The following is a 27044-nucleotide window of genomic DNA, read 5'->3' as shown; positions in this document are numbered from 1 at the left end:
ATGGGGATATGAAAAAGAATTAGACATGAACTGACACCTTTTATGACAAAAAACAATAAATAAACTAGGAATAGGAGGGAAATTCTTCAACATGATAAAGGCAATATATTTAAAAAATAAGTGATATTACATGCAATGGGGAAAGATTGAATTTTCAATCTTTTTGAAACTCCCTAAGATCAGAATTAAAATGAGAATATTTGCTTTCACCATTTCTATTCAACATAGTACTAGAGTTCCAGCTTCTAGAAAAAGGCAAGAAAAAGAAATAACTGGAAATGAAGAAATAAAATCTGTTTGCAATAGCATGATCTTATAAGTATAAACTCCTAAAGAATAAAAAAAAAAAATTAGAACTAAAAATGAATTCAGCCGTGTGCAGGATATAAAATCATCACACACAAACCAGTTGTATTTCTATACACTAGCAATAAACAGTCTAATAGAGAAATTAAGAAATAATCCCATTTACAAAAGCAGACAAAATAATAATAGGAGTAAATTTCACCTGGGAGTGAAATTAGGAGTAAATTTTCACTGAAAACTAAAAAAGCACTGCTTTAATGGAGAAGGAAATGGCAACCCACTCCAGTGTTCTGGCCTGGAGAATTCCATGGTCAGAGGAGCCCGGCAGGCTACAGTCCATGAACTCGAAAGAGTCGGACACAACTTGGCAACCAAACCACCACCACCATGCCCCCCCAGGGCACCCCAGCGCTGCTGCAACACAACTGGCCGAACCTCCCAGGCAGGGCTCACAGCAGGGATCCAGAGGTGGGATATAAAAAAAAAAAACCACTGCTTTAAGAAATTATAATTTGAAAAGATACATGTACTCCTGTGTTCACAGCAGCACGATTTACAATAGCCAAACATGGAAACAAGCTAAATGCCCATCAACAGGTGAATGGGTAAAGAAGATGCACTGTATATACAGGAGGGAATGTTACTCAGCCACGAAAAGAATGACCCAGGGCCATCTGCAGCCGCATGGATGGACCTAGGGATTATCATACGAAGCGAAGTACGTCAGAATGACATGATGTCACTTATATGTGGAATCTAAAATATGACACAAATGAAGATATCTGTGAAAGACACTCACAGACATAGAGAGCAGACACATGGTTGCCGAAGGGGAAGAGGGGTGGAGGAGGGAAGGACTGGGAGGTTGGCATTAGCAGATGCAATCTAGTATATATGTAGGATGGTTACACAACAATGTGTAACACAGGGAGCTACTTTCAATACCCTGTGATAAACCATAATGGAAAAGAATATGAAGAAGAACATGTATTTATAACACTGTATATCACCTATACTTCAATAATGTTTTTAAAGCTACAGTAATCAAGACAGTGTGGTCTTGGAGCTTCTCTGGTGGCTCAGTGTTAAAGAATCTGTCTGCCAATACAGGGGACACGGGTTTGATCCCTGGTCCCGGAAGAGCCCCCATGCCGAGGGACGGCTAACCCCCGTGCCACAGCTATGCAGCCCATGCACGTGCCGAAACTAAGGAAGGCTGAGCTCCGAGAGCCTGTGCTCTGCAACAAGAGAAACGGCGGCCGTGTGAAGCCCTTACACTGCACCTAGAGAGCAGCACCCGCTCGCTGCAGCTGGAGAAGGCCTGTGCCCAGCAATAAAGGCCCAGGGCAGCCACACATAAACAAGTAAATAAACCTTTAAAAATGACAGTGTGGTATTGGAATAAGGATATATACCATACAAACACAATAGTGCAAATAGACCCAAAGTTGATTCTCTATAAACATGTAGCATAATTCAAGGGGAGGAAAGTCTTTTCAATAAATGATCCTGAAACAACTGAATATTTGCATGAATAAAACTGAACCCAGTTCACAGTGCACACAAAAATTACCTTAAATGAATCATAGACCGAACATATAATCATAGACCTAGCATATAAACTCTAAAACTATAAAATTTCTAAAAAAAGAATTGGAGAAAATTTTCATAACCTTGGGGTAGGCAAGGTTTTTTTAGACAAGACACTAAAAGCACTAACCATAAAAGGAAAAAAAACAATAGATAAATGGGACTTAACAAAACTTAAAACTTCTGTCCTTCAAAAGACAAAATTAAGAAGATGAAACTGTAAGTCACAACCTGGGAGAAAATATGTGTAACATGTTTTCCACCAAATTGGTTGAAATCAGAATATATAGAGTATCTTTACAACTTAATAATGAAAAAAATTTTTAAATCCAACTTTAAAATGGGCAAAAGACATGAACACTTCCCCAAAGAAGATATGTTAAAGGCCAACAAACATATCAAGACAGTCAACATTTACAATCACCAGGGATTTTCAAATTAATGCCATAAAGAGATATGACTATACATCTTCTAGAAAGGCTAAAATTTTAAAAGACAGGTAATACCAAACACTAGAAAAATATGCAGCAGCTAGAACTCTCACATAGTGTTGGAGTCCAAAATATTGGGTTGGCCAATAAATTCGTTTGGATTTTTCCTTAAGATGTAACGCAAAAACCCAAACGAATTTTTTGGCCAACCCAATAGTACCCCCACTTTGAAAAACAGATTGGCACTTTCTTGTCAAGTTGAATATACATTTACCCTGTGATTCAGAATCCTCTTGGGTATTTATTCAAAAGATATATATATATATATGGCTTCCCTGGTGGTCCAGTGGTTAAGAATCGCCTGCCAATCCAGGGACATGGGTCACATCCCTGGTCCAGGAAGCTCCCACATTCCTTGAGGCAACTAAGCCTGGGAGCTGCGACTACTAAAGTCCTACAGACCATGCTCCGCAACAGGAGAAGCCACCGCAATGAGAAGCCTGTGCACCACAACTAGAGAGTAGCCCCCACTCTCTGCAATTAGAGAAAAGCCCAACAAGCAACAAAGACCCAGCACAGCCAAAAATAAATAAAATTATTGTTTAAAAAACAGTGTATGTCAATTATAAGCTTCCTGAATTCAATCACTGAATTGTTGTTATTAGAACAATGTCTTTGTTCCTAGGAGTTACCTGCTAGAGCATTTAGGGGTAAAGGATCATAAGGTCTCAATTTACTTTCAAATGGTCCATTCATTAACAGCACCACCATGACCATCATCATCACATATACACGGAGAGAAATAAAAGCAAGTTAAACAAACATTAATATGCAGTGAATCTAGATGAAGCAGTGAACAAAGACACTAGTCTTGTAATTTAAATAGGCTTAAAAATTTTCAAAATAGAAAATTAAGAATGGCCCCACCTGTGATACCTGTTTCTGTTCTTTGAAGGTTTTCAAGCTTGACCCCAAGGTGAGGGCTTGCTCTTTCTGTGGAGATGGGTCTGCAAGGTGTATTCCTGGGAGTGGCATTGCTAGGTCTGAGAGTAAAGACATATGTTGTTCAGTTAGTTAGCTATCATCAGATTTCTCCCCATGGAGTTTGTATCATTTTGCATGCCCACCAGCAATGCATGAGAAGGTGTTTCCCACCTTAGAAATTTTGGCCAATTTCATAGGTGAAGACTGCCACTTCAGGGTAGTTTTCATTGGAGTTGCTCTTATTATGAGTGAAGCTGAATATCTTTTCATAGAGTTAATGATGGCGCATATTTGTTTCTCTGTGATATATTTCTTCTGCACATTTGGGCTTTTAGTCTTTTCCTTATAAAGAGGTACACATTTTGTGTGTGTGACATAAGTTGTAAATATTTTCTCTGAGATTGTCACAGTTTTACTTTGCTTATAGCACCATCATCTTTTTCAATAATCTCAAAACTCCAATGTTTTATTAACTATTTTATGTGCATTGCTATCCAGTCTTGAAATCTGATAAAAACATGTCCAGAGTTTCTTATAAAGACAAGTGCAAATGCTCATTTACATTTTGCACATTAATAACAACAATGAAAATGACACAACAGTTACAGCTACATAAAAATATATACAAAGATTTGGAAATTCCATGGTGGTCCAGCAGTTAGGAGTCAGCACTTTCACTGCTGTGGACCCAGGTTTGATCCTTGGTATGGGAATTAAGATCCCACAAGCCATTTGGTGTGCCCTATATATATATGTAACTTTACCAACAAAGGTCTGTCTAGTCAAAGCTATGGTTTTTCCGGTAGTCATGTATGGATGTGAGAGTTGGGCCATAAAGGAAGCTGAGCGCCTAAGAACTGATGCTTTTGAACCGTGGTGCTGGAGAAAATTCTTAAGATCCCCTTGGACAGCAAGGAGATCAAACCAGTCAGTCCTAAAGGAAATCAACCCTGGAATATTCATTGGAAGGACTGATGCTGAAGCTGAAACTCCAATACTTTGGCCACCTAATGTGAAGAACTGAATGAGTATTCTTCATGAAAGACCCTGAAGCTGGGAAAGATTGAAGGCAGGAGGAGAAGGGGATGACAGAGGATGAGATGATTGGATGACATCACTGATTCGATGGACATGAGTTTGTGCAAGCTCTGGGAGTTGGTAGTGGACAGGGAAGCCTGGTGTATGTTGCAATTCATGGGGTCACAAAGAGTCGGATACTACTGAGTGACTGAACTGAACTGATATAATAAAAATATAATATATATTTATATGGATTCAAGGTAGACTTGATGTTATTTGGCTTATAAAACAGGTAGATACTACACAAAAAATGAGGATGTAATTTCCAGAAAAGTAAAATGTCACTTTTCTTCTTAAAATTTAACAATAAAACTCCTGTCGTAATTACTAATTCATAGTCAAATCCTAGACTAATTCAAATTAGCCAGGGTTAGAGTTAAATATTTTGCATTAAAAAAATAAGGTGTGAGACGGGCGCGGAGACGCTTCTGGAAGTAACATCGCGATGGCTGCCCAAGGAGAACCCCAAGTTCAGTTCAAACTTGTTTTGGTTGGTGATGGTGGTACTGGAAAAACTACATTCGTGAAGCGTCATCTGACTGGTGAATTTGAGAAGAAGTATGTAGCTACCTTGGGTGTTGAGGTCCATCCTCTTGTGTTCCATACCAACAGAGGACCTATTAAGTTCAATGTATGGGATACAGCTGGTCAGGAGAAATTTGGTGGACTGAGAGATGGCTATTATATACAAGCTCAGTGTGCCATTATAATGTTTGACATAACATCAAGAGTTACTTACAAGAATGTGCCTAACTGGCATAGAGATCTGGTACGAGTGTGTGAGAACATCCCAATTGTGTTGTGTGGCAACAAAGTGGATATTAAGGACAGAAAGGTTAAGGCAAAGTCAATTGTCTTCCACCGAAAGAAGAATCTTCAGTACTATGACATTTCTGCCAAAAGTAACTACAACTTTGAAAAGCCCTTCCTCTGGCTTGCTAGAAAATTGATTGGAGACCCTAACTTGGAGTTTGTCGCCATGCCTGCTCTTGCCCCGCCAGAGGTGGTCATGGACCCAGCCTTGGCAGCACAGTACGAGCACGATTTAGAGGTTGCTCAGACAACTGCTCTCCCGGATGAAGATGATGACCTGTGAGAAAGTGAAGCTGGGGCCCAGCGTCAGAAGTCTAGTTTTATAGGCAACTGTCCTGTGATGTCAGTGGTGCAGCGTGTTTGCCACTTTATTATATAGCTAAGCAGAACATGTGCTTAATCTTTGGATGCTGAAGGAGATGGATGGGCTTTGGAGTGAATGTGGCAGTTTAAAAAAAAAAAATACCTTCATTTTTTGGACCTGCGTATTTAGGTGTTTTGGAACACAGTTGTTTCCTCCTTGAGTTTCAAATATAAGACTGCTATAGTCACATGACAATATTGAGAGGTGGAATCTTGTTTGTTACTGTCATTCCCATTCCTTTTCGTTTAGAATCAGAATAAAGTTGTATTTCAAATATCTAAAAAAAAAAAAAAATAAGCTGTGCAATTTAATAAACATAATAGGGTTTCCTTGGTGACTCAGATGGTAAATTCGATAACATTTTGTCAAAATTATTTGAGAACTACTTATCCAAGTCCTTCTAGATCCTGGAAACACACTAGAAAAAGTGAATACTGAACAACTGATTCTTTGGAAAGCTGCACCCCTAGCCCTGGAAAACATCCTTTAGGGGCCCAGGGATCACACGCTAATGGGGGACTTCCCTGGTGGTCCAGCAATTAAGAATCTGCCTGCTAATACAGGAGACACAGGTTCAATCCCTCGTCCAGGAAGATTCCACATTGCTGCAGGGCACCTAAGCCCATGTACCACAACTATTAAGCCTGTGCTCTAGAGCCCAGGAACCGCAACTACTGAAACCCCCACACCTACAAACTGTGCTCCACAACAAGAGAAGCCAACACAATGAGAAGCATCACACTGCAACTAGAGAAAGCCCTCACACAGCAACCAGCACAGCCAAATAAATAATTTTAAAAAAAAGAAGAGGGGGTTTGGGAAGGTCATATACACTCTGCTATGATCAAAACGGATAACCAACAAGGACTACTGAACAGGCACATGACATGAAACTCTACTCAATATAATACGCCAGTCTGGATGGGAGGGGGGTTGGGGGAGAATGAATACATGTGTACGTATGGCTGAGTTCCTTGCTGTTCATCTGAAACTATCACAACGTTGTTAATCAGCTATGTGTGTGTGCGTGTGTTAGTTGCTCAGCTGTGTCTGACTCTTTGCAACACCATGGACTGTAGCCCACCAGGCTCCTCTGTCCATGAAATTCTCCAGGCAAGAATACTGGAATGGGGTGCCATTCCCTTTTCCACAGGATCTTCCTGACCCAGGGATTGAACCTGGGGCGCCTGCATTGCAGGCAGATTCTTTACTATCTGAGCTGCCAGGGAAATCCATTAATCAGCTCTACCCTAATACAAGATAAAAGTTTAAAGTTTGAAAAAAAAAAGGAATTGCTTTATAAAAACCCTAATGGGAAGCTTACAAAGTAGCAATGATGCTGAGAACAAAGAGAGGGGAGTAATATGCAGATGTTTCATTGATGTATATAGTTTAATTAAAAGGTATGAGGCGATATTACTGTGGTCTTGGAAAAGGTTTCAACTATTCCTAGGAGATCAATTAGACACTGAGAATGAACAATCCCATTAAGACCTCAGAAAGAACATCTCCCCTATTACCATGGTGTTATCTCACTAATAGGAAATTCAGTTTCTAACAACTCTTTTCTGTATTTCACTCTACTGGCTTGAGAAGCAGCTTCTTATTTTGAGAATTATATGACATAATATAATCATATATAATTTAGCTAATGGCCTAGAAAACAAAATGATAGTAATTTTAAAAAGGAGCAAGTACCTGTCTTGCTAGGTTGTGACACCAGGCTAAGAGGGTTTAGGGTTGGGGGTAAGTCGTGGGGGATAGTGAGGGGGCTCGGGTATAAATCTACCTCCATTCAAGGACAGGAAGGGCATGAGAAGGGTCTGGACAGCCCAGAATGGTCCTGGCACCTGGATGTACAGTTACCACGCTGGGTCAAAGACAGGCTGGTGCATCTCCTCTGCCCTGGATGCTATGGGACCCAACTCCTGCTCAACATTAAACTGGGAACATAAGCATCTCAAAGCATACTGGCCAAAAACAGATTATTCACCCTCATGGTATAAAGCCTAGAAGAAGACATTTGATTATTTTAAAAAGTGGGCTAGAAAATGATGAAGTTTCTCCTTACTTCATCTGAAAAACCCAAAGAACAAATATGTTAAAAATTCTGGGACTTGTCAATGTATGACAAAACCCATTGCAATGTTGTGAAGTAATTAGCCTCCAACTAATACAAATAAATGAAAAAAAAAAAAAATTCTGGGACTTCCCTGGTGGTCCAGGAGTTAAGACTTCCTGCTTCCACTGCAGGAGGCAAGGGTTTGATCCCTTATCAGGGAACTAAGATCCACACCCTCAGGCCACATGGTGCGGCCAAAAACAAAAAACAAAAACAAAAAAACTATGACTATTAACATGTTTAGAAGGCATTTAAAACATTTGTTTGCAATCCAACTCAAATATATTTGCAACTACATTTTGGATAACTGTTTAAAAAAAATCCCGCTTGATTTTGATGCAAGTTTTCTTGTAACTCAGTGATATTTACTACTTACAAGGGCTGAATGTTTTGAAAAACAGAGCCCCAACTTTCTGCAAAACATCCTGAAAGTGCTTTTATCATAGAAATGGGGCGGAGCTAATGATCTGCTCTTTCACTGACAACATCCTGTAGTTATTTAAGTAACACATCATCATTTTCTTGATGGTGATTCTACACCATCAATAGCCATTGCTTGCTTCTTTTATATTTTTTGGCCAAGGCATGTAAGACCTTAGTTCTCCAACCAGGGATGGAAATGGTGTCCCCTGCATTGGAGGCAGAGTCTTAATTGCTGACCACCAGGGAAGTCCCTATCGCCCATTTCTTGGTTCTCTACTCACCTTGCCTTATCACGTTGTTGACATCTTTCAAACTCTTAGAGTCGCTGCACTGAATTTAGACAGCAGAGCACTCCTTGGCGTAAGGACTGACCCATTCATGGAAACTCATAACAGTGATATCAGTAATCGATCCAGCATCATTTGCTGGATTGTATGCAATGTCTCTGGTCGTTAACAGAAGACTCTGTCTGGGTGAAATTGATATATTTTCAGCGGTAATCCTTGAAGAAGGAGCAAATTTCAATTTTTGCCCCTCTGTTATGATCTTGTCCTTAAGCATTTCCTTTGGGGGGAGTCTTCCCCAAAAAGTCTCTTAGCACTCCCAGCCATAGGAGAACTGTAGCGTTAATGGACAGAAATTGGAGACAACAGTTCCCTACCCTTTTGAAGACTTCCACTGTCAGTCCAAATTTCTTTGACCCTTGGATTCTTTACAGGAGACACTGGCATCATGGGAAAGATGTCCCTGTACATTTCTCCCACCTCCTGTTTCAAAATTATTTGGGAATATAACTTCTTCACAGGTAGGAACTTTGCAGAAGCATGGAGAGCCTCCCACAGTGCAGATCATGACTCCATACTAAATTTTCTAAAATCTGTTCTTCGATGCTGTTCAGGCATTTCACCACGTCTCTGGAGACTCCCTCTTCTGAGCAGATCACCACCTCTATCAGTTCAGTTCAGTCGCTCAGTCGTGTCCGACTCTTTGTGACCCCATGGACTGCAGCATGCCAGGCTTCCCCGTCCATCACCAACTCCCGGAGCTTGCTCAAACTCATGTCCATCAAATTGGTGATACCATCCAACCATCTCATCCTCTGTCATCCCCTTCTCCTCCTGCCTTCAATCTTTCCCCGAGTCAGGGTCTTTTCCAATGAGTCAGTTCTCCGCATCAGGTGGCCAAAATACTGGAGTTTCAGCTTCAGCATCAGTCCTTCCAAAGGACTGATTTCCTTTAGGACTGACTGGTTTGATCTCCTTGCAGTTCAAGGGACTCCCAAGAATCTTCTCCAACACCACAGTTCAAAAGCATCAATTCTTAGGCGCTCAGCTTCCTTTATGGTCCAACTCTCACATCCATACATGATTACTGGAAAAACCATAGCTTTGACTAGATAGACCTTTGTCAGCAAAGTAATGTCTTTGCTTTTTAATATATGCTGTCTAGGTTTGTCATAGTTTTTCTTCCAAGGAGCAAGCATCCTTTAATTTCATGGCTGCAGTCACCATCTGCAGTGATTTTGGAGCCTAAGAAAATAGTCTGTCACTGTTTCCACTGTCACTCCACCACCTCTATAACCTTATAAAAATAAAATGGCCACAGATTAAAAACTTCAGTAATCCAGGGAAAAGTATGAAGTGAGCTATAGGCAAAGAGGACAATTTCCAAGCAACAGGCCATCAAGGAATGATGAAATATATATATCCTGCTCTAAAATAACTGACATGTCTATTCCATGAAGTCTTTGTGTTGCCTGAACCATTGTGGTTTCTAATATTTTATAATACAAAATTTCTGCAAGCTCCTGTTTGTTTATGGCAAAGTCTATGCAAGATTCTGGCTGTTCATCTGTTGATTGAGTATAGTGTTGGCAGAGTCTCTCTATTTTCATTATGTTTTCCCTAGGATTACACAAACAAGACTCAAAAATATTTATAAGTTGATTACTTGGTACATTTTTCAATCCAGCCACAATACTCTGTAATCAGCTCACACTTTGAGTGACTGAAGCAACAGGAGTTAATGACTGCTGCTTTTTCTCTTAAATACTGCTGTCCTGTCAGTGGGGTAGAAGGTATAAATAATGTTTGTTTGTTTCAAAGTTTTGTTGAAGGTTACACTCCACAGTAGTCTGGGTTGTCAGTTTCCCGAACAGGGCATCACCAGCAAACTTTGCAGGTGTCAATTTCCTCTTCTGCATGTGTTCCCCAAGAGCTTCTCATCATAACCACCAACAGTTAAAACATATTCTTCACACTCCGTGTTGACTGTTCTGCTATTGTTAGTAAACTGGAAAGGCCCAGGAGGCATTCTCTCCTTTAAAATCTTCCTGTCAAATAGTTTTGAAACATACGGCTTAAAGTAGCGCTCCTTTATCCCTCTGGCTATAGTTCACACAGCACAGCAGTGATGCAGCAAGTCTACACAGAAGCTCTAAAATCAGCAGTATGAAAATCAGGATGGTAAACCTTTGAAGATGAATTCAAGGAGTCTCGTCTATTTGGGCATATGTCACTGGCGAAAATCAGATCCAAGCAGCACAGAAGGAAATGATAAGAGTTTACTAAATCATCTCCAATCATATGAAAATTATCCTCAGTATAAACAAAGTGTCCAAAAGAAATTAAAAAGCTCCTTAACACAGCAAGGAATCCTCTGCTTCCTGCTTCGTGGTAACTTTGGTGGCTGTTCATATGGACTTTGAAACACATCTTTAAAAATTGACTCAAAAAAAAAATTTTTTTTAATTGGCTCAAATTTTTTGAAAATTACAGTAGACACCTCAAAATTGTGTTTGGCTTAATTTCCTCCTAAGGTACGGTTTCCAACTGTGGGGATAATGCTTTTGAGGCAGGCGACGGATAATGAACAAGCCGACCAGTGTGTAACTTCCTCTAGGCTGTAGATGTCCTGGATGGCTGCGGAGTCAGCTTGTGCGCCCTCGTCCAGGTTCAGCTCCCGACACAAGGCCTGCAGCGCCTCCGAGATCGCGCGACCACCGCCACCTGCCTCAGCGTGGCTCCCGTCCTTGTTCGTCTTCCTTCCACTGAGCGCTACCCACAACCACCCGCACCAAAGCGCACGAAACTCCTAAGTCGCAGCACGACGGCTCTTCGATGGTCTACATCCGCGCTTCCCCTCAAAAAAGTCCGTTTCTTCCCCAGGGTTCCGAGCCTGTCCTTCACCAGAAATGTGATAAAAAGCATATCATCTTAAGTGACTTCTAAATCTGCTTAAGTCGTTTTATTTATAAATTTAATTTTATTGCTCCTGGATTTCTCCCAACATTTTATTATGGAAAATTTCAAACATGCAGGGAAGTTGAAAGAGATGTACATGTGTCTGTTACTAACATTTTGCCACACTTGTCTAACCGTATTTATATTCACTCTATCCATCTAACTTTTCAATGCATTTCAAAGTAGATTGCAGACATCAGTACACTTTTCCTAAATAATTCAGCCTGTATGTCATTAACTACAGTTCAATAATTTTTTTTGCTGCTTTTAATTTTCAGTATTAATAATAAAAGATTCTCCCACTTCCAAGATGGAAAGAAATTCATTCATGGATTCTTCTAGTTGATGTGTTTCCACTTTCACACAGCGATTTAGGGATTTCTAATTCATTTGGAGTTTATGCAGGTACATGGTGTGAGAACTAAATCCAACTTTATACATAAATGTATATATATATATATACATACACAGGGGATCTCTGTTTTAAAAGTATTTTTATTGAGATTTAATTCACATACCATAAAATTCACCCTTTTTAATTGTGTACAATTTAGTGGGTTTAAGTATTTCACAAAGTTGTGCAGCCATCATTGCTCAAGCTATATTTATACATATGTATGTGTGTGTGTGTATTTGGTTTCCTCCAAATGTCTATCTAGTCTTAGCGGCACATATTAAGAGCTCCATCTTTCTGCCAGAGATTTGAGATGCTGCAGTTGTCACTAATGTCCGGGTATTCGGGAGACCAATTCCGTTTCACTGGCCTGTTTGTCAGGTGGGAGTTCTCCCTAACAACGGTTCCGATTTAGGACTCTGATAAGGGGCGGGGTCGACAGACGTGCGGTCACGCCTTCAGGGCCTTTAGTCAAGTTCTTTCAGAAAGGAACCCTGCTACATTACATCTCTCCAACAGAGAAAATCCCCTAGGACTGGCAAAAAGCGAACTGGGCAGGAGCATGGTCAGCAGGAAATCCTGGGAAGGAGAGGTACCAAGGATCAAGACACGCCCCATTCTTGAGTCCCTCCTCTCCTCTCCCGGCTCCCCAGCCCGGGCTGGGGGCCCTCCCCTTCTCTGTCCGTCTCCCCCCTTCTGAGGACTAGTGGACCCACACCAGGGGCTGTCCCATCAGATCGCACCCTAGGACTGCCCCCAGGAAAGCACCTGCACAGCGTGGCTGAGGCACCCGGTGGTTTCGGAAGTGAGGCCAAGCGTGTCCAATGCTTGCCGAGCGAAGTCTTCGGCGCTCACCATGAGCAGTCCCTTTTTCAAGGGGTAGGTCATATTTGTTTCAACCAAAAAGGGGCTCACTGTCTGCAGGTAGGAAAGGGGTCAAGATAAGAACTCCCTTCCCTCCCAAGCCTAAGCACCAGGGCCCTCTCCAAGAATCCCTGAATCCCACCCCTCTTGCGGACCACGCCCCCAGATAGCTCTGACCACGCCTCTCGGGCCACGCCCCCTCGAGAACCCACCCCTTGCGACTTTCGCGCCACGGAAGCTTTTTTCAAAAAAGGTTCTTCCTACCTTCTTCCCTCTTTCTCTCTTTTCCTTCCTTCCTCCCTTCTCTCTCCCTCTTTTTTTCCCTTACCCCCCTCCCTTCCCTTCCTTCCTTTCTTAAATTTTACTGAAGTATAGTTGATTTACATCCACCGAAGCTCTTTGAGACTGAGTCGCGGTCCTCGATCAGACCTCACCGCCACCTCATTCCGAGCCCGCCGCTGCTCCTAGGAGCCTCCACTGAATCCAAGCTCCTCCTCCCTCAGAGCCCACCCCCCCACCCTCGAGAGTTGCCACTCCTGTCCCTCTCGAGCTCCTTCCCTCCGGAGTCAGGCACCTGCACGATGACACCTTTGGAGCGGTACTCTGTGCCCACGGCCACGGAGAAGCTTCGCACAAAGGCCTGCGGAGAAGGAGAGGAGGGTCCCAGGACCACGAGCTTTCCGCGTGGAGTCCTCCAGCCCGCCCCCTGTCCCGGCATGCCGTCCCGGATCCTAGAACATTCCCCGCTCCCTCCCGGAGGGGCCCCTCCCTCACGGCTCAAGTTCTCACCTTAACACCCGAAAGTTTCTTTGCTCTAAGCCCTCCTTTTGTTCCCATGCACTCACTCTCCATTCCAGCTGCGCCAGTCTCTGTGTATTCCCTGACCTCCTCCCACCTCACCGGTTCTCGAAATCCTAGCTTTCTTTTCTCTTAGAAAAAGAACACAGAATCTGACTTGCCCACTGGACTGTGCCCCAGATATCTGACCTATTAATAGCCTCAGACTCTGGTGAAACATCACACACACACACACACACACACACACACACACACACACACGCATTTGGGTCTTTTCCGCCATAACCTTCAGGGCCAGAATTAAGGGCTACTGTGGGTCTGGGTACCTTGGTAGCCGCATACACTGCTAAATATGGGTACGGCTTCCTGTCAGCTATTGAAGATATGTTGATGATGATGCCTTTGCCCCTGCAGGAGGAAGCATTAATTGGAAAGCAGTCACTGCCAATGGGGAAGAGAGGGTCTCAGGGATTTACCCACCTCCCCACCCTTTAGCCTCTGTGCTAATCAGAAAGATCAGAGAACTAGGGAAGAGTTGGAAATGTGAATGGGAGAGCTGGGGAATAGAAATAGCCAGAGGTTGGATGGGGAAAGATCCAGAGTGAAAGACAAAAGAGACTGCCTCTTACCTGCTAACCATTTGGGGCAGGAGGATTCTAGTCATCTGCAGGAGGAATGAAGAGGATCCTGTCTTTCCTTCTTTCCTCTGCTTTCACCTGCCCAGACTCCTGCCCCCTCCTCAAGTTCCCTCCTATCCCCCTACTTTCCATCAGGGACTATTCCACTAGCACTTCCTCCATGCCAAGTCCAGTACTGGGGGATATTGAGGACCACCCAGAGTGGTCAGAGCTCCGCTGACACTGAACCCAGTCCCTCCTAGCCCTGACTCACCTGGGCCACAGACATCATGTTGCAGTTAATAATATCCTGGAGTTTCTAGGGGAAGAAAATGGAACCCATCAGTCCTTTCCTTCACCACAACTCTGCCACAACTCCCATATTTTCTAGCTTACTTTTCTTTTAATGTGGAACACAGTTTTTAAAAGTTACATCTACTAGAATTTAAATACACATAAACCTCGATGCATCGACTCCCCTTCTGGAAGTGTATTCCTTTCTAAGATACTCACATATGTGGGGAATGCATATGTCCAAAAATACACATTATAACACAATTTGTAGTCAGATATGCCAGGAAACATCCTGAATATCCATCAATACTGGGATGACTAAATAAACACTGGGTAGCCCATGGATAGACCCCTGAACAACAAGTAAAAAGAATGGATCAGCTAATTATTCTGATTAAAATGATCCCCAAGATACATGCCTACTTGTGAAACATAAAGAACAATAGGCTGCCGCCATTTGGATAAAAATTACATATACATCCTTCTGTAGGCATAGAGAGAAAAACCTATCACTATTTTAAACTGGGGAGCACTTTTGGGGAATAAGACTGAAGGGAGAAAGAAGATTTTCACCTTCATTTCATAAACTTCTCTCTTTGGATTTTCTGATCAATAAACTTTTTATAAATGCATACCATATACATACCAAAGTACACAAATCTTAGAGTAAAAACTGAACACAAATCTTTAGCTTCTACCCACATAAAGGAAGTATTGGGACTTCCCTGGTGGTCCAATGGCTAAGTCTCTACACTTGCAATACAGGGGGCCAGGTTCCATCCCTGGTCAGGGAACTAGGACCCACAGGCCAAACTAAAAGATCCCACAGCCGCAACTAAGACCCAGCACAGCCAAATAAATAAATAAAATAAATATTTTTTAAAAGATTCAAAGCAATTGCTATTAAAATCCCAGTAGCATTTTTTGCAGAAAGAAAAATCCTGCCCAAAATTCATATGGAATCTCAAGGGACCCTGATATTAGCCAGACTAATCTTGCATCCATCATTTCCACTTCTGGGTATATGCCCAAATGAATTAAAAGCAGGTACCCAACACTGCTGTATTTAAAATGGATAACCAACAAGGACCTATCGTATAGCATATGGAACTCTGTTCAATGTTACGTGCCAGCTTGAATGGGAGGGGATTTTGGGGGAGAATAGATACATGTATATGTAGGGCTGAGTCCCTTCACTGTCCACCTGAAATTACCACAACATTGCTAATCGGCTATACCCCAATACAAAAGAAAAAGTTTAAAGTTTGGGGAATAAAAAGCAGGTACCCAAACAGATATTGGTACCTCAATAGTTCATAGAAGCATTATTCACAACAGCCAATAGGTGGAAACAATCCAAGTGTCTGTCAACAGATGAAGACATAAAGGGTGATATATATTAATACGTATGATGGAATATTATTCAGCCTTAAAAATGAAGAAAATTGGGACTCAGGCTGTGACATGGATGGACCCTGAAAATACTATGCTAAGCGAAACAAACAAGAAGAATAAATGCGGTATGACTCCACTTACATGAGGCACCTAGAATAGTCAAATTCATAGAGACAGAATGGTGGTTTCCAGGATCTGCAGGTAGTTAGGAATTGGGGGTTACTGTTCAACAGGTAGAGAGCTGAAAAAGTTCTGGAGATGGATGGAGGTGATTGTTTCACACCAATCTGAGTGTACACAATACCACTGGACTGCACACATAAGAGTCAAAATGACAAAATTTAAGTTATATATATTTGCCATAACTTAAAAAAAAGAAAAGAATGAAGTTCTGATATTTGCTAACAACACAGATGAAGTTGAAAACATTATGCTAACTGAAATAAGCCAGACACCAAAGGAAAACTATTCTGTGATTTCTCCTGTATGAGGTATCTAGAATTAGCAAGCTCATAGACACAGAAAGTAGAAATAGATGCTACCAGGGAATAGGGAAGAATGTGGAGATACTGCCTACTAGGACCTGTTTAACTTACAGGTCCTGTATTTAACTTATACTGCTTAATGAGTTTCTGTTCGGGATGATGGAAAAGTTTTGGAAATACACAGTGGTGATAGCTGTACTACACTGTGAATGTATTCAATGCCACTGAGTTGCACACTTTAAAATGGTTAAAATGGCAAGTTTTATGTTATATATGTCACAATTTTTAAAAAATTTATGCTGATATTTCTATTACCCTGGCTCCATGTGGACCTTGTTACATTATCTATTATTTCTCTTGTGTTCAATCATGAATTTTCTTCTAATATTCCTGGTTATATTTTTTGAGCACTGGATATTTAATATTTAAAAAATTGAACTGCTAATTTGAGTCTCTGGACTACATCGTTTTTCTCTAAAAATGGTTTGGTTTTGCGTCTGCCAGGTAGCTAAACTAGGGGGTGCTAAAATATCACATCCACATAATCCCAATGGAATTAAGATCATCTGAAAATTGGCTTCAGTTCCTATGAAACCTGCTGCTGTGCTGTGCTTAGTCGCTCAGTCATGCCCAGGTATTTGCAACCCCCGGACTGTAGTCCACCAGGCTCCTCTGTCCATGGGATTCTTCAGGCAAGAATACTGGAGTGGGTTGCCATGCCCTCTTCCAGGGCCTATGAAACCTACTTTACCCTAACTCCTGGATTACAGTGTTCAGGATTCCAACCTAAAACCTGAGATATTTTCCAAAGCTTTGTGCTATGTTATTTGTTGCAGCTCCAACACTATCCACGTGGAAGGGAAATGTTGCTTCAAATGTCAGATTTCACCTCTCTTGAATTCTCTCTTCCCTCAAATCTTGATGTGACAATTCCTCATTGCCCTAGTAGGTTGATGTCTTCAAACCGTTATTTTAAAACAGTTTTATCCAGCTCTCCTACTCCTTCTCATTTGCAGGGTTAGTCTTCAGTCACAACTTCCTCTAATACCAGAGGCAGAATACCCAGGCTGATTCTCCTTGCATTTTCTAAAATGAGCCTATGCCTTCTTTTTTTTTTTTTTCCGACTTCTATTGTCAGAGGTTAATTTTTATTGGAGCATAATTGCTTTACAATGTTGTGTTAATTTCTGCTGTACCAGGAAGTGAAGCAGCTCTGTGTATATATATATCCCCTCCCTCCTGGACCTCCCTCCCACTCCCTTACGCATTTCTTTTGAAATAATATTTAGAATGTATTTATTTATTTTTTTGTGTGTAGCAAAGTTTTAGTAATGTGAAAAAGGGACAGGGAAAGCTTCTGACATAGACATCAGAAGGGGGATGGAAAATGCCCCCACTCCCTAGTCTTATCAAGGCCTTAGATACTTTTACCAGGCTCACTCCCACAACATACCTCTTTAAACTAACATGGTTAGAAAAAGAACTAACAAGAGAGAATTTAAAAGCCATCTTGATCTCCTGTTTTGTCTATGTCTAATAATAATAGCCCTCATTTATGGAGCACACAACTTAGGTTTACATGCATTATATTGTCTTATCAGCTGATATGGTCTTATCAGCTCTACAAGGTCAGCAAAAAATATTGATTCCCATTTTATAGATATGAGACTGAGGCGCTGACTTTCCTACGTGGCTCATTCCCCGCCCCCTACTCTTTTTTTTGGCCACACTGTCGGCTCTGTGGGATCTTATTTCCCTGACCAGGGGCAGAACCCACGCCCCGCTTCAATGGAAGCACGGAGTCTTAACCACTGGACCGCCAAGGAAGTCCCTCATTTCTCCAGAAAGTCAGCACCGGAGAATATAAAACGGGCAGGACCAGATTCAATGTAGACAGTGGTTCTGGTTGAGCACTGCAGAAGGGCGCCCCATGGAAGGAGAGCACAGATTCCTAGCTCTCGAAACACTTAATCAGGCTAGTGTACTGCGCGGGGTTTTCCAACAGAGGGAGCAGTGTAAGGCGGAGGTCCCGCGGACGTGTGTTACTCACTTTGGCGACGTCCTCACAGTCGAGCAGTTTACTCAAGTGGGGTGCATATTTTTGGCCCACGTTGTTTACTGAACGAGAGGGGACAAAGTGCTTGTCTCACTCCCACAGTCCCAGGGACACCGGGCGGGGGCAAAGGGGAGTGTCTGCCAGAGAGGGCGGCCAGGAGAGTGTTCCGGGGTCGGGGTGAGCCCCGGGGCGGTTGAGAGCAGCGCTCCTCCCTACGGGCACGGCGACATACCCAATACTCCGATCTCCAGGTCCTTCAGTCCTGCCTCAATGGTCTCGTAGATCTCCAAGCCCCCGGTAAAATCCACCTGAATCACTCGTGTGCTTTTGCCGTAAAGCCGCTCTGGGAAGTGTGGGAGGGGTTGGGGGGGGGCCGAGGGGCGTAGGCGGAGTGGGAGCCAGGCTCTTGGCTGTAACTCATCTCTGCCTGCACCTCATTCCGGTCTCCCCAGGCCCTTACCCGGTCCTTCGGAGGCCCCAGAGGCAGCGGGAGCTTGCTCCGCGCACCCTCCTCGACCACGCCCCGACCACGCCCCCGACCACGCCCCGTCAAACCTCAGCCCTTGAGCCAGGAGGGCTGCGTTTCCCAGCTCCCTCCTTTCCTATACTCACCTATCTCCTTTGCCTCGTGCTTCAACTTGCTCAGGTCTCGACTGATGAGGACGACGTTCAGACCTCTCCGGGCGAGCTGCAGGAAATGCATTCGTTTATTTATTCACGAAAGCCACAAATATTTACTGTGTGCTACGCTGTTGTAGGCGCTGCCGATGCAGAGGTGAACAAAAGAGAAATAAGGGAAGTTGGCCCTCGCATGCATTCTGGAGCATGCATTCTGGGGTCAGAGTATTCCAGGCAGGAGGAATACCAAGTGCAGAGGCCCTTGCACAAAGGCTGGCTAGCTTAAAGGACAGCATACAGTCCAGGGTGCACTGAATGAAGTATTCTTGCCTGGGAAATCCCATGGACAGAGGGGCCTGGAGAGCTACAGTACATGGGGTCACAAGAGAGTCGGACATGACTTAGTGACTAAACAACAACTAGCCTCCCCTGCCTTTGTGCCTACTCAGGGACATCGCTGCAGCTTTCGCCCATCTTCCCCCTGCATCACGATCTCTCTTTTCTGGATGATTCCCATTCAACATGCAGACCTGCCAGAAGGTCTTCTCTGTTCAGGTGTTGCCCCATTTCTCATCACGCTACCCCACTTTACTCAACATTCTAAGAACTGCTTACCCTGGCTCTCTCCCAAGCCCACTTGTACCCACTCCAGTTGGACTCCCACCCCTACTGTGCCACCCAAACCACTCTGGTCAACAGTAACTTCCACGATGGTAAACCCAGTGCTGTTCTCAGCACCTCGAAGCAGTAGCTGACACGTTCATCACCCCTCCTCCAGGCAACATTCTTTTCCTGGCTTCCAAGACATCTCTTCCAACCTTGGTTTCCCTCCTGCTCCGGCTCAGTTCTTGTGCCTCATCTTCTGTGCTTCTTAACTTTGAGTGCTCCAGGGAGCACTTTGGGGTGATTCAGACTGTGCTCCCCTTCTCCATCCACACCCACTACCATGGGCATCTCATCTAGTACTGGGACTTTATTTTTTTAATATTATGTATTTATTTATTTTTGGCTGTGCTGGGTCTTCATCGTTGTGTGGGCTTTTCTCTAGTGGTGGCAGGTGGGGGCTACTCTCTAGTTGCAGTGCTCGGGTTTCTCTTCGTGGTGGCTTCTCTTGTTGGAGAGCATGGGCTGTAGGCGCATGGGCCTCAGTAGTTGCAGGATATGGGCTCATTACTTGTGGCTCCCAGGCTCTAGGGCACAGGCTCAGTAGTTGTGGAACATGGACTTAGCTGCTCCTCAGCACGTGAGATCTTCCCAGACCAGGGATCAAACTCATGTCTCCTGCACTAGCAAATGGATTCTTTACCGCTGGACCACCAGGGAGGCCCCCGAGTCTTAGGACTTTAAATGGCATTGCTATGATGATGATGCCTCAATTTCTGTCTCCACCCATTCTGAACTCCAGAATGGCATTTCCAACTTCTGGAACTTCATAACTTGGATACCTAACTGGTATCTCAAATGTGTGTGTTAGTTGCTCAGCCGTGTCCAGCTCTTTGCAACCCCATGGACTATAGCCTGCCAGGCTCCTCTGTCCATGGGATTTCCCAGGCAAGAATACTGGAGGTTGCCATTTCCTATTCCAGGGGATCTTCCCGACCCAGGGATCAAACCTGGGTCTCCCACATTGTGGGCAGACTCTTTATCATCTGAGCCACCAAGGAAGATAGAATGCCCAAAATGTCAAACTTAGAATGTCGAAAACTAGACTCCTTTCCACTTTCCCCAAACCTGGTCCTCCCCTCAGTTCAACTCCATTGCAGTAATGGCAGCTCCATTCTTTGAGGTATTCTGGTCACAAATCCTATAAGTAATCTATTTTATGAGGTCAACATTATCTTAATAGCAAAAATCGAACAAAGATGACAAGAAAACTACAAACTAATATCCCTCATAAACTTAGACACAAAAATTCTCAGTGAAATATGAGTAAATCAAGTCCAGCAATACAGAAAAAGGATAAGAGGTAATGCTCAAGCTGGGGTTTATTGCAGGAATGCAGGGTCAGTTCAACCTTTGCAAAATCAATTGATATAATTTACCATATAATCAGACTAAAGAAGGAAAACCATATGATCACGTCAACAGACAGAAAAAATACTTGACAAAAGTCAACTATCCATGATAAAAAAAAAAAAAAAAACTCTTAGCAACCTAGGTATAGAAAGGGCCTCTCTTGACCTTATAAAGATCATATAAATACATACACACACACATACATGAATTTTAAAAACCTAACATTATGCTGAATAGTTGAAAACTGAATGCTTTTCCTCTAAGAACAGGAACAAAGCAAGGATGTTACCTCTTACCACTTCTCTAAATGTCCTATTTAATTTCCTGGGCAGTACAATAAGGCAGAGAAAAGAAATAAAATATATGCAGATTGGAAAGAAGAAATAACATTGTCTCTGTACACGGATGACATGTCTGTCTACATAGAAAATCTCAAGAAATCTACAAAATGGTTACAAGAACTAAGTGGGTTTAGCAAATTTTCAGTTTATATAAGGTCAGAGGTTTGGAGTCATACTCTATATCCAATCTTTAGAATAAATCTTATCAGTACAAGCCTTCCTTTATAGCTCAGTTGGTTAAAAAAAAAAAAAATCCACCTGTAATGCAGGAGACCCTGATTCGATTCCTGGGTTGGGAAGATCTGCTGGAGAAGGGATATGCTACCCACTCCAGTATTCTTGGGCTTCCCTTGTGGCTTAACTGGTAAAGAATCCATGAGTACTAACGTCAAAATCAATCCAAAATTTGGGACTTCTCTGGTGGCCCAGTGGCTAAGACTCTGTGCTCCCAATGCAGGGGGCCCAGGTTTGATTCCTGGTCAGGGAACTAGATCTCTTATGCCACAACTAAAAGATGCAGCATGCTGCAAGGAAGATCAAAGATTCCCTGTGTCACAACTAAGACCTGGCGCAGCCAAAATAAATGAGTCGATAATTCAATAAAACCAAAATGCAAGTACTTCTCATGCCATGATGCTATCACACTTGGATGAGTCATCAAGATCTCTTGCTTGGATTTTGCAAGAGCCTGCATAAGCAGGATCTCTCTGCTTGCATCCTCACCCCCTATAGTATCATACCCCTCTTCAGAACCCATCTCACTCAGTAGATGTTAAAGTCTCCACAATAACCTACCAGATTCCCCATGATCTGTCCGGAAATTGCATTTCTGCCCTCATGTCCTACTGCTCCTCTCTCCCTGTGACTCTGATACAATCACAGCAGGCCTTTTCCTGCTTCTCCAACAAGTGATGCTCCCTACCTCAGGGCCTTTGCACTGGCAATTTCTTCTCCTTGGAAATTCCTTCTCCCAGTTATTCACAAGACTCCATCCCTCATCTCCTTCTCCTCTTTGCTCAATGCTGCCTTCTCAGTGACATATTTGATTACCCTATATAAAAATTGGAACCTGCACATCCCCAGGGCTACCTCTTCTCCTTTCTTGATTTATTTTTCTCTTTAACTCTTTTTTAAATTTTAAATCTATTTTTTTCTTTTCTTTTATGGCCACACTGTGTGGCTTGTGGGATCTTAGTTCCCCGACAGGGACCAGAGATGGAATCCTTGCCCCCTGCAGTGGAAGCACAGTCTTAACCACTAGATCACCACAGAAGTCCCTCTCTTTAACTCTTATAACCATTTGATGGGTTTCCCTGGTGGCTCAAGCAGTAGAGAAAACACCTGCAGTGCAGGAGACATGGGTTCAATCCTGGGTCAGGAAGATCCCCTGGAGAAGGAAGTGGCAACTATTCCAGTACTGGACACACTATACATTTCATTTGTTTATCTTACACCTATCTCCCTTCACTACAATATAAGCTCTGAGAAGACAAAGTCTTTTGATTTTTTTAAAAAAACCTATTTTGTTTACTGTTGTACCCCCTAGCATCTAGAAGATGCCTGGTGCATGGAGGTGCTATATAAATATGTTTTGAATGAATAAATCAGAAGAAGCCCAGTGCAGACACCTGCCCCCACCCTGGCGAGCAGAGGAAAGGCTCCCTGGAGAGGATGTCTGCGGGAACCAGAGAGAGCACACCATTCTCAGTCTGATAGAGTTAGCTGACAACAAGGCAAACAGAAGCCCTCCCACCACCCACCCCAAGCCCTGGCTCACCTCACGTGCGTAAGCCTTGCCGATGCCGCTGGTGGCTCCTGTCACCACTAGAAAGGAGAGGAGGAAAGGGCAGGAGGGGATCCCCACCCTATCCTACCCCCGTCATCCACTCCATGTCCCTCTTGTCCCTTTTTGCACCTTGTCTGGAAACCGCCCTCACTGAGACCCAACCCTCCTGGTTTTCGTCCTCCTCTTTCATCGGCGAGGGGCTCTGACACCTCGGACAGGTTGGAGGACTTCATACAAATCCAGCCTTCACCTGTGATGCTTCCAGGGGTCCCTGGCGTCTGCCCTGACTGGGGGCCCTCACCGGTCATCTGCCCGTGTTCCTGCTGCCCCGCCTCTACCTGCTTAGCGCAGAGCCCTCCTTTCTTACCTGCCCAGGCCCCGTGCGCCCGGAGCCAGTGGTTGCTCCGGCGTACCTGGGGCAGCAAGTAAACATAGACTGTGGAGCCCACAGCCCAGGTCGCCCACAGCAGCAGGAACAGGGCTGTAACCGCTCCCAGCACTCTCAGAGCATCCCACTCCGACTCCATCACAACCCCAACCAACAGATCACCCGACCTAGGACCAAGGGGGTTTTTCCGGGGGCGGCTATAAGAAGCCTGGCCTGCCCGAGCCGCGTTAGCCCCGCCCACACTGCCAGTCAAGCATTCCACCCCGCCCCTCTCTCTAGCTACGCCCAATGGGGTTTAGTCTAACCAACAGCCACGCCCATGGGCTTAGCACCGCCCCTTGATGGGTCCGCACCTGAGTTCAAAGTCCCCTCCCAAGGCCGGCAGAGCCTCCATACATCCAGCCCCCACTCAACCCACAAAACTGGGCAAAGGGTACCCACAGATGACCTCCATTTGGGTCACTGAACTCAATCTCGCTGTTGGTGAGTGAAAGCCAGAACTTAAACGAGTGACCAATCACGTGGTTGTTCAGGCGCCAAGTTGTGTCCGACCGGGGGGGTTTTGTCAACACACAGTTTGCTAGAAGAATCTCACCTACAACTTATCTGCCCGGGGCGAGGGGTGGGGGGCGCCGTATAAAAGCCAGAGGCCTTACAATGGCTCTATGTGACCTTTGTCCTCACTTCTCCTTTGCAAATTCTGGGTTTTTTCACTTGTTCTTCGCATTTATTATTGATTAATTTGTTGTTCAGTCCCGAAGTTGTGTCTAACTCTTTGCCAACCCATGGACCAAGCATGCTAGGCTTCTCTGTCCTCCACTATCTACTGGAGTTTGATCAGATTCATGTCCACTGAGTTGGTGATGCTATCCAACCATCTCATCCTCTGTTGCCTCCTTCTCCTTTTGCCTTCAATCTTTCCCAGCATCAGGGTCTTTTCCAGTGAGTCAGCTCTCTGCATCAGGTGGCCAAAGTACTAGAGTTTCAGCTTTAGAAACAGTTCTTCCAACGAATATTCAGGATCAATTTCCTTAAGAATTGACAGGTTTGATCTCCTTGCAGTCCAAGGAACTCTCAGGAGTCTTCTCCAGCGCCACAGTTTGAAAGCAATTATTTCACACTAATAAATTGTAATTATCATCTAATAATTATGGCTATCCTTTAATAACATAAATTATAGTTATTATTTATAATAATAAATAGTATTATTATTTAATAATAGGCTTCCCTGGTAGGTCAGACAGTAAAGAATCCGCCTGCAATGCAGGAGACCTGGTTCGATCCCTAGGTTGGGAAGATCCCCTGGAGAAAGGAATAGTTACCCACTCCAGTATTCTTGCCTGGAGAATCCCATGGACAGAGGAGCCGAGCAGTCTACAGTCCATGGGTTTCAAAGAGTCGGACATGCTGCGGTAAAATAAATATACATAACATAAGTTTTACCATTTTAATCCTTTTAAAGTTTAGATATAATTCAGTGACATTAGGTGCACTCACAAGATTGTGCAACTGTCACCACACCCTAGAGCTATTTCATCACCTCTGATAAAAAGAAGAAAACGGGTCCCAAATGGAGTCAGTTGTGCTAACCCTCAGGTCAACAAAACAAGATTTAATAACTAACTTAATGGTAGTTTCAACCCCACCAGAACATAACCTTTAGCTATTCAACCTAGGATCGCCTGATTGGTACTAGTGAGGTTTGCTGCTGTTCAGTTGCCAAGTCGAGTCCGATTCTCCGCAACCCTGTGGACTGCAGCACGTCAGGCTTCTCTGTCCCTCACCATCTCCCGGAGCTGGCCCAGGTTCATGTCCAATAAATCAGCAATGCTAGTGAGGTAATCCACCCAATAAGCCCTTCCATCCCCTTAGGAGGATAGCCTTGACTCAAACAATGAATTTCTTTGCTGAAAAGATCCTTTTTTCAGCTCCATTTCTGCCTTTAACAACTTCCCTTTTCTACAGCTGAGTGGAGATCCTTTCTATGGCTAGATGGGATGTAACCTGATGCATGAATCATTGAATAAAGCCAATTTGATCTTTAAATTTACCGAGTTGGGACTTTGTGTTATTTAACAGATTTGGTGGCGGCAGCAGGACAAAGGAGATTTCTGATGGCTTTGGAGACAACAGGAAATATAGGTGTGGCACCCGTGAACCCTTTGAGCTGACTGTCTTTCTGGCCATTTCCGAGGACCCTGGGTGAGTTCTTCTTGGTTCTGAGTTCTGTTCTATTTGCGTCACGTTCCTGACCTAGTCAGCTTTCCAGTTAGTTTTCCCATTTGTCTGGAATCACTAGTTCCATGTCGGGAACAGCTGGTGACCACTGCAGTTTCCCATTTGTCTGGAAGGAGCCTGCAATTCTCATTCTTTGGAGTCTGCTGGTTCAGTCCTTTCCCTAGTCCCCAGTTCCATGTTGGGAATTGGTCATGGTGTATACAGAACCTTTTCTGGGCCAGGATGCAGTAACATCTCTTGGTTATCACCAATATATTAAGGTACATGTGTTTGCTTGTCTTGTTTTGAATCCATGAGGGCTGTTGCTAACTGGGACCTCAGAGGTCAAAAACTGCAAAAATTGATGGGTCTGGATGGAACAAGAACAGAGTTATGACAAGAAGGAATATAAATCCTAGCAGCACAAGACACTATTACTGAATTTAAGCAATCCCTCCAATGTTGACTTTATTCTTATAGGATCCATGAGAAAATGTTTTCTGTGAGACTGAATCCATGTTCTTACAATGACAAGCAATCTTATTGTCTAGTACTACTCTGGCTAATGAAGTTAGGGCTTTTTGCTGGTAGGTTATGGCTTAAACCTGATCTTTTATGTTCTTTACAATCTGTCCTTGATATAGAAGATAAAGAATTACAACAAAAATTCTCTAGTTTAACAGAGGTGCCCCCAAATCTATGGGTTATTTCTCTCTCTCTTTTTCTTTTCTTTTTTTTTTTTTTTTTTTGCATTTTAAGCTTTATTTATGAAACAGTGAGATGTTCTCTTTTATATTAGCATTTAATACTTAATGATAATTGATCTGTTTACTGTAACTTGCCTTCATAACTAAACCATTTTTGTTGTTTAGTCGCTAAGTTATGTCCGAGTCTTGTGACACCATGGAATGTAGTCCGCCAGGCTCCTCTGTTGCATAGGAATTTCCCAGGCAAGAATACTGAATCTATGGGCTATTTCTAATCCTGACTTTGGGCAAGCAAAAAGGGCAGAACCAGTAAAATTTCTGACATATGTGGTTAGACCTCTTTCTAAACTGCCTCAATATTCATTAAAGCCTGAATCCATACAAGGCCTCACACCAACAATAGACAATCTAATCACCAAGGTTAATCATTTCCTGTACAAGCCCCTATAACACTGATCTGGATGATTAGAAAACCTAATGAGGACTTCCCTGGTGGTCCAGTGGTTAAGAATCTGCCTGCCAGTGTGGGAGACACAGATTTGATCCCGGGTCCGGGAAGATCCCACATGTCATGGGGCAACTAAGCCCGTGGGCCACACCTGCTGAGCCCCCCTCTCTAGAGCCTGTGAGCTACAACAAGAGAAGCTGCTGCTGCTAAGTCGCTTCAGTCTGTCCACCAGGCTCCGCCATCCCTGGGATTCTCCAGGCAAGAA

The 27044-nt window shown here is 43.4% G+C and overlaps 2 protein-coding genes and 1 pseudogene across 2 annotated transcripts; 1 reads left to right on the top strand and 2 right to left on the bottom strand.

Annotated features, from left to right (window-relative positions):
* The first annotated feature begins 4804 nt into the window (after window positions 1-4804).
* On the top strand, window positions 4805-5765 carry LOC122421626 (GTP-binding nuclear protein Ran-like). The gene has a single exon (XM_043437787.1). It carries the CDS (start codon window positions 4837-4839, stop codon window positions 5485-5487), a length of 651 nt encoding a protein of 216 aa, XP_043293722.1. The 5' UTR covers window positions 4805-4836; the 3' UTR covers window positions 5488-5765.
* A 2684-nt stretch (window positions 5766-8449) lies between these two features.
* LOC122421254 lies at window positions 8450-11322 on the bottom strand (annotated as a pseudogene).
* Window positions 11323-11832: 510 nt separating this feature from the next.
* Window positions 11833-23634, bottom strand: LOC122421629 (very-long-chain 3-oxoacyl-CoA reductase-B-like). Its single transcript, XM_043437790.1, has 11 exons — window positions 23387-23634; window positions 23011-23057; window positions 18871-18946; window positions 18491-18601; window positions 18253-18320; window positions 14303-14347; window positions 14041-14075; window positions 13738-13819; window positions 13188-13253; window positions 12518-12667; window positions 11833-12328 (listed from the first exon to the last, which is right to left on the bottom strand). Exons 1-11 carry the CDS (start codon window positions 23544-23546, stop codon window positions 12221-12223), a joined length of 948 nt encoding a protein of 315 aa, XP_043293725.1. The 5' UTR covers window positions 23547-23634; the 3' UTR covers window positions 11833-12220.
* Between the last annotated feature and the right edge of the window lie 3410 nt (window positions 23635-27044).

This window comes from Cervus canadensis, chromosome 18 (assembly GCF_019320065.1).
Source record: "Cervus canadensis isolate Bull #8, Minnesota chromosome 18, ASM1932006v1, whole genome shotgun sequence".
Classification (NCBI taxonomy): domain Eukaryota; kingdom Metazoa; phylum Chordata; class Mammalia; order Artiodactyla; family Cervidae; genus Cervus; species Cervus canadensis.
This window is presented reverse-complemented; position numbering and strand designations above follow the sequence as displayed.